The 16,759-nt window shown below is 40.3% G+C and overlaps 1 protein-coding gene across 2 annotated transcripts in view; it reads left to right on the top strand.

The window, feature by feature from the left end:
• Positions 1 to 16,759, top strand: part of NR5A2 (nuclear receptor subfamily 5 group A member 2) — a 150,766-nt gene that overhangs the window by 71,013 nt on the left and 62,994 nt on the right. For both annotated transcript variants that reach the window (XM_055233912.1, XM_055233911.1), the window contains one exon: positions 12,841 to 12,960. In XM_055233912.1, the coding sequence (XP_055089887.1) occupies positions 12,841 to 12,960 (120 nt within the window). The remainder of the gene's footprint in view (positions 1 to 12,840; positions 12,961 to 16,759) is intronic.

The raw sequence follows: 16,759 nt of genomic DNA, 5'->3' as shown, positions 1-16,759 counted from the left end.
CTTCATTTCCCAAATCACAAATTTCTTTACATTTGAAATAGAGAAATGAAATTACCATTAATGTATTCCCTTGCAGGAAAGAAACTGGGCAATATTATATTTAAAAACAAATAACTTACAGAAAAAATATAGGAAGATTGTTCTTTGTTCTTATATGAAAGAGGCATAGTGAAAGAGCACTGGGCTTGGATTCAGAACACCTGGATTCCCATCCTGTTTCTGGCACCTGAGTAGCCTTATATAAACCACAGCCCACCTAGCCTGAGTTTCCTCTTCTATAAAATCATGTAGTTGAACGAAATGTAGCTATCAGATACTTTCAGCATTGATTCAGCAAATATTAATTAAGCACCTGCTGTGAGCCTAGTACCAGGGTGTGACTCAGCATGTAACAGGATGGGGGTGTCCCCAGTCCAGGTAATGAAAGGGGAGACCATTCATAGTGTCAAAGTCAGAAAATTAGATAGGACCTATTAATGTTAGCATGCTATGTTTACGGCACTGGCATAAATATTTCCCACTAAATAGTTTACACTATTAAGAAATTTTTAACAAAGCAAAAATTGTTTTGTTTACCTAGACTTAACCTTTCTGTGGTTTAGGGCCGAACTTCAACTGTTGGAGCTCCATCTTCAATTGCTACTACTTTCTATGAATCCATTTCTGGGAATCTCTGAAGGCACAGACGGACTGTACACTTACCACTGTGACATTAAGGGGAAATTTAAATTGTGTGAAGGGACAAGTCCTCTACTTGTCCCTGGGGAACTGAGCAGAGGAATTCTCCCAGGAGCCTTTGTACCCAGAGAATTCCCATCACTGAATGGTCCTTGGGGACCTCTCCTTTACCTCTGCCCTAATTTCGGTTGTACTTTTGGTGAGTAATATTTAGGCCACTCAAATTCTTTTCTCCTTTCTTTGGCCAACTGCCTGATGGAAGCAGCCAGCCAAAAAGGACCCAAGGACATTTTAGCTTCTATAAGCTTTTTTTTTTTTTTCCTGGCTTTGTAAAGCAATCTATAAAGGAAGAAGTTGCATTAAATGACCTCAAGGGAGCCACAGAGCACGCCCTCTGGAATATCCCTCACCTTCTCCCTTTCTTCTTAACCCTACTATGCCAAAGACCTTCATTGTGCATCTATTTTACAAGCTGGAGGGCAACCAAAATCTTTCTTAATTTATGTCATAATCACTGATACCCAGATGATGGGTCTGCTGCACACCTGGAATTCTTTTATTTTATATTTTGAGATGGAATCTTGCTCTGTCGCCCAGGCTGGAATGCAGTGGTGCTATCTCGGCTCACTGCAACCTCCGCCTCCCAGGTTCAAGTGATTCTCCTGCCTCAGCCTCCCGAATAGCTGGGACTACAGGCGCGTGCCACCACGCCCGGCTAGTTTTTGTATTTTTAGTAGAGACGGAGTTTCACTGTGTTAGCCAGGATGATCTTGATCTCCTGACCTCGTGATGCACCCACCTCGGCCTCCCAAAGTGCTGAGATTACAGGTGTGAGCCACCGCCCCTGGCCACACCTGGAATTCTTTTCTGGCTGGTGGCATTGTTGCCTTTAAGGTGGTGTCTGGAAAATGAGAATTACAAACATAACCTCATTATGCTATTAGAAAAATGACCATCATATTCACAACTGCCTTCTTGACATTCCAAGCAACCCAAAGGAAAATATATCAAGCTGAGAAGGATTCTGTTTTCATTACTTGAATATTATCTGCCAGGTTAGACATGTGAAAACATTGCTTTAATTATACATAAGAGATTTCTAAACTGGAGAACAGGAAACAGGTAGTGGTCATAAATGAAACAATACCCAGAAAGAGAAGGCACTGGAAAATATTTCTCATTAATCTACTTTAAAATATTTCTTTTCTAGTTCATGAACCTTTTGCATCACCTGAAATATTTTCCTTCGTACTTCATCTAGTACCTTTCATATTTTGTCTTTATTTATTTGGATTTCAGTTTAAGTATTTTTAACAGGATATCTGCTATGTGGTGTTTTTAATAGGGTGTCTGTTAAGTTTTAGTTCTTTGCCCAAAGTTACCTGGTTAGTGAGAATACCAAGATGGGTGCCCAGGTCTCTGAGCTCCAAAGCTATACTGTTTAACAGCCCTGGCATCCGCTATAATGGAGCCTAAAATATATGCCTTCTCTCCATTTCTGTATTGTCTTGGTTTATCTTTGTAATAAAACAGACCATTAGAAAGTTGTGCTCTCGGACCAAATCATCTTGGCTCTTCTTAACACTGCCATCAGCGTACACTGAGGGCATTCAAAGGAACACTCTCTGTGAGGCTAAATATTGTATCTACTGTGGGGATATTGTTAGAACCCTGTTCACACAATCTGGAATTCTCTGTCTTGGAAAAACCCACAAATTTTGCTCAGGAGTCCAGTAGTAGGAGAAGCTGTTTTGCAAATAACTGCTTTGATTGTTATCTCATGTACAAATAGAAATCATGTCAGTAATGGTGCTCTGGCTGCAAGGAACCAAATTGTGGCCCATTTCCAACGACTGAAACAACCCTTATGGAGCTATTTTAGGGCTGATCCTGATCCTTGGCTTTGACTTATTTTCCTGCCTTTATTTCCCTTTATCCTCATGTCTTCATTTATCCCATTCATCTTATACGTGAGTTTATTCATCTCACATATAAACTGCTTCCAAATCTTTTCTTAAGGATGTGACATTATCCATATCTATATATGTATACACACAGATATTTACTGTTGAATTAGTGGTTCCACAGAGTGTAATACTTAGTATGCTTCCTGACGCACTAAGTATTTTGCAGGACTTTGTCTTGTTGGTCCAATTCATTTACAAGTACCTTGAAGATAACAACTAGGTGTTATATTCATTCAAGTCTTGAGAGTCCCCAGCACTAATCTATGTTGTTTGCTTTCTTGTTGATTGGGGCATATCCACAATCTGAGTAGATAAATGATTCCTAGGTTAAACATGCCCTTGTACAAATCATCCTTTTTCATACCAGTGTCAAAAAATCAGGGGCTAGGTTGGCTACGAAGTTTGTCAATACACAAATTCCTATGTTCTTTACTTTGCAACTTCATGAAAGAGTCACCCTACCGCACTAGCTGAATCACCATGTTGAGCACAACTCTTAAGGGAAGTATGAGAAAGCTAACCCAGGAGAGGCAGAGACCTCCTTTTCCTCCTCTATCTTAACATGTGTACATGCTTTGGCTTTGAAGCAATGGAATGTGATTGAGTCCATAAGCCACTTGCAAAAATAGTCCCATTACCTGTTAGTGCTCACCTTAATCAGATCATATAAATTATATGTGGCTATATATGGAAACTTAAGAAACAGAAAAGTCTACCAGGACTGTGGTGACAAAATTCCTGAGTCCCCAGATATGATGAACTTATCATTAGTTTGTAATTAATTGATATTTCAACAAAAAGCTTTTTGAAACATGGTTAAGAGGAAGAATAAAAGCTGGCCAAACTTTGTCCTTTGGTTTGACAAATTCTGAGAATGTAGCTATAATTCTATGCAAAAGCAGCAGACTAAATTACATTATATATCCTGGTGATCATGTTTCTTCACAGTGCTGTTTAACATTTACATACAGTACTGTAAACCTCAAAGATGTCTCTCACTTATGTAATTACCTCACAGTTCTATAAATGAAAAAACTGACATTTAATAAGTGACACTAGCATATCTTTATATAAAGTAGTGTTACATTTAACATCCCTAGGGACTAGGTATACCACGTATACCATGCGGATGGATGTTCTGGATAAATGAAACTTAACTTTGGAAACATTGCACTTTGAAAGAATTTTAAAAATTTTTGATAAAGACTCTCTAATACAAATCGCACCATTCCATGACTTTTTAAACAGAGGATTTGATAAGCCTGTTCCCAGTGACTTGTCATGATTGCGAATGCTCACTGTTGGACCCTGGGTTACAGAGTGGTTCCTTTAGCGGTTCCTGAAGTCTAGGCCTCTGACTTCCTGTACTGAGTGACTCTGGATTGAGCTGTTCAAGAAGCAGAGGACCAGCCTGTTTTGTTTTCTGTCTCCCTCTTCTGCTGACAGCTATCGTGTTCATTTCCCAACTGCTGCTCTACTCGTTCACTTTACACCTAAACATGTGAACGTCGGGCAGGACCGAGGAGGTCCTGCTTCCCTGGAGATTAAGGATGTTAGCTGAATGACAGCCACTAACCTCCACCCCTACCTCTGCTTTACTTCCAATTTTACTTCCCTTTACTCCCATTCCCAATTTATGAAGTTCCAAAAATCTGGCCCCCAAGACAATGAAAGCTTATTTTGTACAATTTAATTTTCAGTCTATATGCACTCAAGTTTTGAACCCCTTACTCTAAGAATTTTGCACAACCCAAATCCATTAATGCAGGTTAACGTATTACAAAAGGTTACATGAATGTAGGAATGACAGTATGGGATGGAGTTGATCAGGGAAGACTTCCTGAAGGAGGCGCCTTTTAGAATGGTTTCTCAATGCATTGATGGATATTTTAGGTAAGGTATAATGCTATATGTCTTGTTGCTAGGACCATGAACTCTTCAAATATTGGCTCTGCTGCTTATTTGCTGTGTGACATTTGGAAAGTTACTTTTCTACCTCAGTTTCCTCATTGGTAAAATGAGGATTATAATAAGTTCTGCTTCATCGAGTTGTTGTGAAGATTAAATGAGTTCATGCATGTAAAACTCTTTTTTTTTTTTTTTTTTGAGTTGGAGTCTCACCCTGTCACCCAGTCTGGAGTGCAATGGAGTGGTCTTGGCTCACTGCAACCTCTGCTTCCCAGATTCAAGCAATTCTCCTGCCTCAGCCTCCCAAGTAGCTGGGGATTACAGGCGAATGCCACCACTCTAGGCTAGTTTTTTGTATTTTTGGTAGAGAGGGGATTTCACCATGTTGACCAGGCTGGTCTCAAACTCCTGACCTCAGGTAATCCACCCGCCTTGGCCTCCCAAAGTGCTGGAATTAAGGTGTGAGCCACCGTGCCCAGCCTGCGTGTAAAGCTTTTAGGATAGTGCCTGAGAGTACAATGTGAGGGTTTCCCAATAGTGGTAGTAGATGTAACAAGTCATAAGCAAGATACCTACAGCAAACAGGCAATGCTTACCAAAGAACTAGGATGTAATAAGAGCCGAAGTTGACAAGGGAAAGGACAGTTAAAGAAAAACTTCTCCATCTTTTTCATTATATGGCTTATATTTAAAAAATAACATTTACATGTCACACCAGTATCAACAAAGCGGGTTGCTCGCAGTCAGAGACAACTGCCCCCAGTTTCTGGCTGTCACAGGCCAACCTGGGCTGGAGGAGAAGTAGACACACGGATAATCTATTCCCAGCATACACTGATTAGGGAGATCTGGTTTGGTGAAGATTTTCGAAGAGAAGTCTAGGGAATTTGGAAGAGGTGATTGTCCAAAGGAACAGTGTGACCAAAAGAGATAGTTGTAGTAACTGTATATAATAAAACAGACCAAGAGGGAGAAGTATGGAGATGGTGTAGGTCCAGATTCTGGGGAACTATTGGGCGTGACGTAGATGGGAGATGAAATGAATGAAAACTGGGGTTTGGTGGAAATATGAAAGAGGTAGATAGGAATTTAAACCCCTCCGCCTCCTGCTTTCCTCCTGAGAGTCCAGATCTGGCAAAAGGAGGTTAGGGGGAGGTCCTTTGTTGCTCCATTGGAGAAACATGGAAAGGGGCCAGCATAGCTCAGTTATCCGAGGAAGTGTTGATAGATAGGACTTTGTATTATGGAACAGCAGCAGCACAATTAGAAAGCACATTAGAATCACCCCCAGTTATCTCTGGGCAGGGAAGAACTTATGGTTATAAATCTATTGAGTATTGCAACAATCGACTAGGGCGTTTTAGTGGCTCTTAGTTCTCTTGTACAGTAGTGTTTTTAGTGCTTGTTTAATCATTGTTAATGTGAAATCATTTTTTTTGGACTTTGTAGCAGTTTATTACAGAGGTTGCAGATAATCATCAGTGTTTTTTATGAAAACAGTAAAGGATTAATGCAATTGTGTGTCTGTCCTTCCCAGAGCAGGTTCTCATTAAGATATGTTAAGTTGATTTTTATTTGTTTGGGTTTTAATTTTTCTCTCCCATCTTCAGAACAAACTTCTATAAATGTCATCATTGTTACAAAAAGAGATGGAAATTCATCTTTAGGGATTTTTTTTTTCTTTTTGCCAGAAAGAAAAATAGAAGGAATAATAGCTAGACTTAATTTGTAATGATTCTGAAGCATCTTCAAAATCATTTTCTTTCCTTTTCTATTTTTTTTGAGACAGAGTCTCACTCTGTCACCCAGGCTGGAGTGCAGTGGTGCGATCTCGGCTCACTGCAACCTCCACCTTCCGGGTTCAAGCGATTCTCCTGTCTCAGCCTCCCGAGTAGCTGGAATTACAGGCACGTGCCACTATGTCCGGCTAATTTTTGTATTTTTAGTAGAGACGGAATTTCACCATGTTGGCCAGGCTGGTCTCAAATTCCTGACCTCAAGTCATCTGCCCGCCTCGGCCTCCCAAAATGCTGGGATTATAGGCGTGAGCCACCATGCCTGGCCTTTTTTTTCTTTTTTGAGATAGGATTTTGCTCTGTTGCCCAGGCTGAGTGCAGTGGCATGGTCATGGCTTACTGCAATCTTTACCTCCTGGGCTCAAGTGATCCTCCAGCCTCAGCCTCCTGAGTAGCTTGAACCATATGCATGTGCCACCATGCCTGGCTAACTTTTTATTTTAGTTTTTTTGTAGAGATAGGATCTTACTATGTTGCCCAGGTTGGTCTTGAATTCCTGGATGCCAGTGATCCTCCTACCTCAGCCTCCCAAACTGTTGGGATTACAGGCATGTGGGCCACCTTGCCCAGCCTCATTTTTTTTTTTTCCTACATTATACTTTGTTCCAAGAGCATTCTAACAGGAAACCCTGAGAAAGAGAGAAAAAAAAAAGTGATTCTACAAGTTAAAACCTGCTTCAGCACATCCTTCTCTGACCCCTGGGAAGCCTCCCCAAGAAATGGAATGGTATAAACTACTCCCATTTTCCTTGTGCATATGGCATTATAATAATGGATTCACACTTCTGTCTCCTCTCACTGGAGTGTGAGTTTCATGAAGGCAGGGATTGTATTTTAATAATCTGTTTTCCCTCAAGTTTCTAACACAAGACCTGACACACCAAAATTAACCATCAGAAATAAGAAATTAGTTCATGTCTACTTAAAACTACCAGTCCATATTGTAGAATGTTTTCTTTAAAAATCTCTTTCTTAATCACTGGCCAGGCTCCAGGGCTCATACCCATAGTCCCAGCACTTCGGGACACCAAGGCAGGAGGATACCTTGAGTCCAGGAGTTCAAAACCAGGCTGGGCAACATAGTGAGACCTTGTCTCTACAAAAAAGAAAAAAAATTAGCCGGCATGGTGGTGAGTTCTGGTGGTCCTAGCTACTCAAGAGGCTGAGATGGGAGAATTGCTTGAGCCCAGGAGGTCAAGGATCTATGACGTCAATTTTAAAAAGCCTCTGCAATAAGGAAAGTAAAATAACAGCTCACTTGCTGGACTATTAAAAGGCAAATGGGAGGGGGTCACAAAAAGGTTTTGATAGGCTAAATGTGGGCTTGACAAAGAGCTACACATTTTTCTTCTAATTGTTGGCCAGATTCACTTTTTTTTTTTTTTTTTTTTGAGACAGAGTCTTGCTCTGTGGCCCAGGCTGGAGTGCAGTGGTGCCATCTTGGCTCATTGTAACCTCTGCCTCCTGGGTTCCAGAGATTCTCCTGCCTCAGCCTCCTAAATAGTTGGAATTACAGGCACCCGCCACCATGCCCAGCTAATTTTTTGTATTTTTAGTAGAGACGAGGTTTCACTATGTTAGCCAGGCTGGTCTTGAACTCCTGACCTTGTGATCCGCCCACCTTGGCCTCCCAAAGTGCTGGGATTACAGGCGTGAGCCACCATGCCCGGCCTAGATTCACTCTTTTTATGAAAAAGTACGAGTTTCTAATAATTAACTTTCTGGGTTGTGGGAAGTTGTGCTTCATAACAATATGGGACTTGTGTTCCTTTTCACTCTCATCTATAATATCAATATAAATAGTTTCTCTGATAAGTAACTAGGTTTCTGAGATAAGCCCTTCCTTTTATTACAGCTGATAACACAAGATTATATGAGGTGATATTGCTAACCACTAGTGAGAGGTTTTGCTATATAATGTGGAACTTACACTTCTTTGGTCTTCTTCCTGGAACTGCCTAGATGCCACTCTAAATTGTTTATTGACAGCATTAATACCTGGAGAATTTGCTTAAAAGAAGTAGATAATTTTTCTCCCCTTCCTTCTTCTACCCACACCCCCAGAACTCTGTTTTTCTTAAAAAATAAAAAATCTTCAAAATTGTCAACATTGCTCAATTGTTGAGAACAAGGGAACAAGCCAGCCATCACATTTACCCTATTTTTTTATTCATAGAGCTGCGTAAAAACTATGTTATCCAAAGCACCGTGAAGCTGCACACTCACCAATTTCAAGATAATATAAAATATCACATAATCAATTATGGAAAATAATGAAATGGAATGTTGGCACAGAAAACCTCCTCGGAGAGTATTAAAACAAAGAATCAATTGCTTGAGTCGGGGGGTTGGGTGTTAAAATTACCATCAGTCAAGTCTTTACCAAGGGCCAGCTGTGGGTGCAGACCTGCAGGGCACGTGTGAGAGGGGTCAGATGCAAGTTGCTGAGGTAGTCACTGCCCTCAGATTGTCATTAATTCTACAAACAATGAAAAAGTTGTTTGCTTATGTTGTGGGCTAGGTGCACAAGATATAGAGAAAACTGCAGAAGTAAAAGTAATTCAGTCATTTGTTCCTTCATTTAGCAAGCATTTATTAAGTGGCTTTTTTTTGTGCCAGGCACCAGGGAAGACACTTGGGAGCTGTAGCTTCAGAATCTGTCCCTGCCCTCAGGGAAGGCAGAAAAATAAGCAAACAATCATAATACTTTGCAAAAGCAGAGAGATTATAGGAGATGCCCTGTTAGACACAAAGGAATACAGAATAATGTGAACAGCACAGAAAGAATATAAAACAAAAATGAAGTACTAATTACAGAAAACAGGCTCAGTTTCACCTATTCCTGCAATTTTTAGAGAAGCAGAGGAACAGAGGATATGTAGATTTTTAAGTGTGTCCTCAGCATCCTAAAAGAAAAGAAATCTAGGAAAAGTCAGACTGTTTTTTGTTTGTTTTGAGACAGAATCTTGTTCTGTCACCCAGGCTGAAGTGCAGTGGCATGATCTCAGCTCACTGCAACCTCTGCCCTCTGGATTCAGGCAATTCTCCTGTCTCAGCCTCCCGAGTAACTGGGATTACAGGCGCCTGCCACCAGACCTGGCTAGTTTTTTAAGAGACGGGGTTTCACCATGTTGGCCAGACTGGTCTCGAACTCCTGGCCTCAAGGGATCTGCCTGCCTTGGCCTCCCAAAGTGCTGGGATTACAGGCATGAGACATGGCACTCGGCCTCAGATTGTTGTCTTACAATTTTAGTATGCCTTAATTGTGGCAAGGTCTTGTTACCATAACTATTTCTGTCAAGTTACATATGAAGGACAGGAACCATCAAATGCAAATGAAGAGGAAGACCCCTTGATGAGATGGCTCTAGAAGACATACTTGTGTGTGTGTGTGTGTGTGTGTGTGTGTGTGTGTCTTGCTCTGTCATCGAACCTGGAATGCAGTGGCACAGTCATGCCTTACTTCAGCCTCAATCCCCTCGGCTCCAGCAGTCCTCCCACCTCAGCCTCCAGAGTAGCAGGTGTGTGCCACCACACTTGGCTAATTTTTACATTTTTTTGTAATCTCCCTATGTTGCCCAGTCTGGTCTTGAACTCCTGCACTCAAGTGATCCTCCCACCTCGGCCTCCCAAAGTGTTGGGATTATGGCTGTGAGCCACCACACCTGGCTGACATAATTCTCTTAATTTTCACTCACCTTTTCTCCATTTGTTCATGGCCAGCAGATAGTCTCAGTTCTTCCATTTTTCCACCTGCAAAATGGGAATAATAAATTTTCTTGTCATATAAATAGGTTAAGCTGGAATCCTTTTTAGGTGTCCGTAAATAGACTTTGGGGATTCTGTAGTCCCCCACCCACTTGGAAATTTGATGCAACATTAACCTGTATGGTAATTGTTTCTAGGGAGCCAATTTCAAAGTAACGTATTTTGGGCTTCCCTGAAATAAGTGCTAAATAAATAACTAATACTTCACATCACAGAAGAACAACATAACAAAACCAAATTACCATCATAGACTAATAAATCTGAAATAAGATGCTGATAGTGTATGAAAATATAATAAAACCCAGAGAGAGCAAAGTGCACCTGGCTTTGAAATCACTCCTTAGCACCTGAGAGGATCAGTTCCTGGAATCTGCTGTGCGTGCAATGACATGCATATTGCTAGGATGTTAGGCCGCAGCTCCTTGGGTCAGCTGTTGGCAGGGAACATTTGGGCAGATCTGCATAAGCTGCTGCCCACCACCTGGATTGTAAAACCACATGCCATTCTGGAGACTTTCCTTCAAAGAAAAATGTGAACTCTCACTGTCAACTAAACCACTAAATACTGTTTGGGTGAACATTCTCCTGCACCAGAATCATTTTCAAAAAGGCAGTGACTGCGTTTATCTTGTCCACCCTTACATGCTAGGGCCTGGCACTTATAACCACCAAAGAATTGGCTCTCAACAATAGCTATTTACTTAACGAATGTAACTGTTTTGGTCAGAACATACTTACTGGTTTGAAACATTTCTGATGGAGATGTGCTCAGGGATGCCTTTTCCTGATCACAGAGCTTGATTATAGCTTCGATTTCTGTAAGTAATTTCTTTTTCTCTTCTAAACAGCACTTACATGATCCTCCAGTTGGGAGCCTTCTGTTAGTTGTTATTTCTGCGTTTGTGTGTTGCTTTACACTTCACAAAGGGCTTTCCCATCCATTATCTCATTGCATCTTCACAAGACTTGCTCCATATATTTTTAGCTGAGAAAATATAAGGCTGGAGAATTAAGCAGCTTGGCCAAGCTCTCATAGCTAGAAAGTGTGGAACTGTGCCTCAAATCCTTGTTTTTCTCCACGTTTGGTGCTTTCTTGAGCTCACTGTGTTCCTGAACTCGTGGAAATAAAGTTAGCCAGAAACTCTTATCACTACTAATGTATCAGTGACAGCTATTCAGAGTCTTATGGAATGGCCACATAAAAATGAATTTGATAAAGTAAATGTGTTTGTTTTATAAAATTCTAGAGCCTCTTGATATAATTTGGAGACAGCCTAGATTGTGAGAGGGAGAATGAGAATTCTTATTTTGAGATGGAATCTTTCTCTGTCACCCAGGCTGGAGTGCAGTGGCGTGATCTCTGCTCACTGCAATCTCTGCCTCCCGGATTCAAGTGATTCTCCTGCCTCAGCCTCCCGAGTAACTGGGATTACAGGTGTGCACAACGACACCCAGCTAATTTTTGTATTTTTAGTAGAGACAGGGTTTCACCATGTTGGCCAGGCTGACCTCAAACTCCTGACCTCAAGTCATCTGCCCGCCTCAGCCTCCTAAAGTGCTAGGATTACAGGCATGAGCCATTGTGCCTAGCCAATAAGTCTTTAGACGTACCCCCGAACCTCTCTGACACCCCTGTTTTCTCATCTGAAAAAATGGGTACCAGTTCTGCTAACTTCAAAGACATGTTTTGGACGTCAAATCTAAAATACACAAAAACTCTTAAAAATATTACGCAACATATAAATGTCAGTTGCTTTTTCAATAATGTGTAGTGTATGTCTAAACATGGCCATCGCATTTGGGTATACCAAGGTTTTTGTCCAATAAACATCACAAAACAAAAAGTAAACTGATACAAATAGCTATAGAAATGGATAAATATGCTGTCCATATTTAAATATGAGGACTGGACATGAGACAGATGTGCATTTGTCATTGAAGAATGCAGTTCCCTGGAGGGGAAGGTGGAACGTGCATAAGATCCCTGTTATAATGTAGCACTTGTCATTGTAATCCTCATAGCAACCTTGTCAGGAAGATGCTTACTGTTCTTGGGCCCGTTTTTCAGATCAGAAAACTGAAGTTTAGAGAGTTTGTGGCAAAATTGTCCAAATTATAAAAGAAATTCCAGTTAGCACCGACATCGTGCTTGGTGAGTGTTCTCTTCAGTCCAGCACAATTGGACTTTCAGTTAACACTGGTTACAAAACGGGCTGTGTCTTTGTCTCCAAAAGTCATATGGGCTGTAATGCTAATTTTCTTTTATATGAATTCTTTTGGCTTGGCAGTTTGCTAATATCTATGCACTATTTCAGCTTCACTTTAATGTACTGTATTCACTTTTAGATACATAAGCATAGGCAATCTGGGGTCATTCTAATGGGGCCTACTCAGGACAACCTGAGGCACCTGGACCTAACTCTAATAGCTCTATTAATGTTAGGTAGACCAATTTAATGGAGTGCATTCCCCTAGCAGTTCATTGATTATAAATACTTAGCTTAAGTACCTACGTGTGTCCTAAAAAAACTATTTGTCCGAATGAAAATCCTGATTTTCAGGAGCGGTGATATGAATTCTGGGTACCTGCGCTTCAGTGACCATGGATGGAGACTTTCTTGTTTATATGTAGTCCTCTTATGTAGAAAATTACACAAAAACAAAAAAGTAGTGAATAACAGTGTCATTTTTTGTTTTTTTGTTTGTTTCTATTTCTTTTACAGGTTGATGACCAAATGAAGCTGCTTCAGAACTGCTGGAGTGAGCTCTTAATCCTCGACCACATTTACCGACAAGTGGTACATGGAAAGGAAGGATCCATCTTCCTGGTTACTGGGCAACAAGTGAGTGTAGAGACCAAAAAAAAAAAAAAAAAGCGCCGTTTTATTAAGCATGTTCAGAATGGCCGGAATTTAACTAGGTCAGAAGCACTCTTGTGCTTTGAAAGGGAGAGATTGGCTGCCAATAATTTAGAAAAGATGACTTGGTGCACTCTGTTCCTGCTCTTATGATTATAGTTAAACTTGTAAAAGCAAACATAATCATGAACATTCCGCTGCTTCCAGTCTGCTGGGACAGAAAGTCCTGCTTACAAGGGTCCAAAGAACTGGTAAATCAAACGTAATGATTAGTACCCGGATTTTCTTTTTCCTCGAGCTTCTGCTTTAACCCAAGACACTTGTTTGTCAGCTATTTTAAAACCTTATAACTTGTGGAGTCCTTACTATTTTGGAACAATATTGGTGAACGAGATGGATTTGGATGTCATGAATAATTGAAATAGTTGGTATAAAGGCAAATGAGAAGGGAGGGGAATTTCAATTTTCAAGATCCAGTCATTCAAATGAAAGATAGAAAAAAATTACTGTTAGGTCCTATACCTTTCTGAACAGACATTTGTTCGATCAACAAATATTTATTGAGCATCCTACTCTGTGCTAGTTACTTTTTGGGGCTTTGGTGTATATTAGTGCATGGAACTTAATGTTGTAGCAGGGAGAAGCTGACATTAAACAATAATCCTAAGAAACAAGCCTGTAATATGTTAAAGGTCAAAGTGCTATTGAATAAAAGAAAAAAAAAAAGGAAAGAATGAAAAGAAAATCAACACTCATCCACAGACGTGTGTTGCAGTGTGACCCATAAGTTGCACTGTGAAATAGGAATGGTTGGTTTGGCTTTATTGAAAATGTAACATTTGAGCAAAGTCTTAAAGGAGGAGAGACAGCTTTGTGAATGTCTTCGGAGAGAGTCTGCTTAATAGACCTAACTGCAACTTTACAGGAATTTAGGCAAGTCTCTCCAGTTTCTTAACCCGCCATTCTACAACTGATACGCTATTTAAATAAACGTGTGGGACACAGTGATTCCTTCAATCCTTTGGGTCATACCTATTCAGGGCACCAGTGCATTGTTCAGCAATGGTGACTTCAGTACTCAGGCACCATGACCTTTTACGTCCAGCCATAGATGTTTATGTGCTGTGAAACCACAGCAGTGCTATTTGGAAATGAAGGGCTGTCTCCACATCATTTGCTGTATTATTAATAAATCAAAATTTCCCAATCAAATTAAAAGCAAGCACTATTTCAGAGTTTTTGCAAATTGGGTCTATTCAAGCATCTCCATCACTATCTGGTCCTTGCTATCTGCACCTCTCAGGAGAAAAGCGTTGTAGAGGAGAAAATAAAGTCTCAATGGGTTTGACTTCCTGTGCTTTCAGATTTTTGTTTGGCATTTTCGTTCTGGGACCCAAGTCTTTGGAGAAAATATACCCATTTTCAGAGTGTAATCATTGGGTGTGCCTCCCACCTTCACCCAGCTAGGAGCTGCATTGGAAGTACAAGACTGGGCCCACAAATTAATTTGATTTCATTTCCTTCTGAGTTTCAGAAATGAAATGGGTTTGTGCCGTTCTTTTTCTCAAAGCACTTCCATTCTTGCTCTTTAGAAATATTTCTTATTTCACATTTCATTTTGCCTTAAGTGCTGCCCGTGGGTGAGGGTAATTACTATTTAAAAAGTAGGGAAAAGTGCATTTCTTGCTGTCTGATTTTCAAAACCAAGAACAATCAAGGAATGGATGGTATTATAGTTTTTCAGATCAATTACTGGTGCTTTGTGTTTTGTCATCAGAACTGAATGAGGATGGTATTATAGTTTTTCGGATCAATTACTGGTGCTTTGTGTTTTGTCATCAGAACTGAATGAGGAACTCCGTGGTGGAGAAATAGTCATTTCCTTGTATGTTTCCTGCGGCCTGGATTCTTCCAGCTCCCCTCCCCACCCTTTAAACTGTGCCACAGGTCTGTCAGAACCCCTCCCTTCACTTTTTTCATCCAGTCCAGTGACTACCCTAGTAATGATTAATTGTAATCAGACATTCTCATTTATGGCAATTATGGTAGACGTCTTTTATATAAAGACGTCTACCATAATTTTTTTTTTTTTTGCGGAATATCTAGACAAAATGTTTTGAATTTATCTCTGTGCTTCTTGCATTTCATAGGATGGAAGCAAAAGTGCTACAAAGGAAGACTTCAAAAGCCTATAACCTCTCTATCAGAATGAGACAGATATCTTAAAGCAGGGTCACATACATGTACTTCTTTTATATCCTCACAGTACCTAGCACAAAGCTGAATATGTCAGGCACATGATAAATATTACCTGATTGAACTGAATGAGAACTATTGTATCTCTCCTGGTTGCTTGATTAAAACAAATTAAGTATAATTTTTTTGAGAATTATAAATACTTCCCTGAGTGTAAAAATGGAAAAATTAGATTTTGCTACAACAATACATTACTTAGTGTACACAAATTTTAAGAAGGTCGTTAAAATGATGAGTGGAAGGAAAGGAATATATTAAGTATAAGAGTAAAGCAATATGCTAGAGGAAAAGAGGATTTATAACAAAGAAAAGAGGCCGGGAATAGTGGCTCACGCTTGTAATCCCAGCACTTTGGGAGGCTGAGGCGGGCAGGTCACTTGACCCACCTGGCCAAGAGTTCGAGACCTGCCTGGCCAACATGGTGAAGCCCCATCTCCACTAAAAATAAATACAAAAAAATTAGCCAGGCATCGTGGCATGTGCCTGTGGTCCCAGCTACATGAGAGGCTGAGGCAGGAGAATCACTTGAGCCCGGGAGGCAGAGGTTACAGTGAGCCAAGATCGTGCCACTGCACTCCAGCCTTGGCAACAGAGTGAGACTCCATCTCAAAAAAAATAAAAAATAGAAAAGAGGTAGAAGCTAGGAGATATATATATATATATACACATACACACATATATCTACATATATACACATATATATACACATATATATATACACACACATATATATGACATGAAAGTAGTTGAAGGCAAAAAAAAAAAAAAGAAAAAAAGAAAGAACTGCTTCCTGTTATTGTTTATAATCCAATAACAATTGAGCTGTGGTTAGAGAATATTTTCTTTACTAGTGCAGACCATGTGCTCTCTGGTGTGTGTGTGTAAAATTCACACATACAAGTGTAATTTAGAATTGGAACAACTTGTTTTCGTGTCTCCATTCCAAAACTTCCTGGCTGCGTCATCTTTAGCAAGTCGCTTTACCTTTTGAGGTTCAGTGTCCTCGCCTGTCCAGTGGCAACTATGATGTTATCTACCAGACAGAATTGCAGTAGGAATTACAGGAAGCATTCTCTGAAGTGCTGACACAAAAATTAGAAGTCATCAAAACTAGGCCAGGGCAAGGGTGACATTTATGGAGCCAACAACCCCACGAAGAAAGGGCTATTATCCCTCTTTGGCAGATGAGGAACCAAGGCAAAGAGAGATGAAGTGGTTGATTCAAGGTCGGGACCCATCTAGTAAGTGGTAGAACAGAACAGATGGTCAGATCAAAGCCAACTAGTGCCAGAGTTTGTGTTCTTTACCAACATGCCATACTGTTCATCTGATTAACTCACAGATGCTGCAGAGCTTGCCTTCACGCCGGCATTTAATTTGGTCTTCATGTGTAATTCCAGTGCATGACAGACTCTACAGAAATTCCAAGCAAAACAAATTCATTTCCTTTTTTATTGAGACTAAATGGATATGCTTTTTTTGTGGTTTAGTTAGTAGTTTATTTGGGGAGAAATTTTCTATATGGCAT

Source organism: Symphalangus syndactylus, chromosome 19, assembly GCF_028878055.3.
Source record: "Symphalangus syndactylus isolate Jambi chromosome 19, NHGRI_mSymSyn1-v2.1_pri, whole genome shotgun sequence".
NCBI lineage: Eukaryota > Metazoa > Chordata > Mammalia > Primates > Hylobatidae > Symphalangus > Symphalangus syndactylus.
Note: the sequence above shows the minus strand (reverse complement) of the source record. Positions and strands in the feature narration are given on the sequence as shown.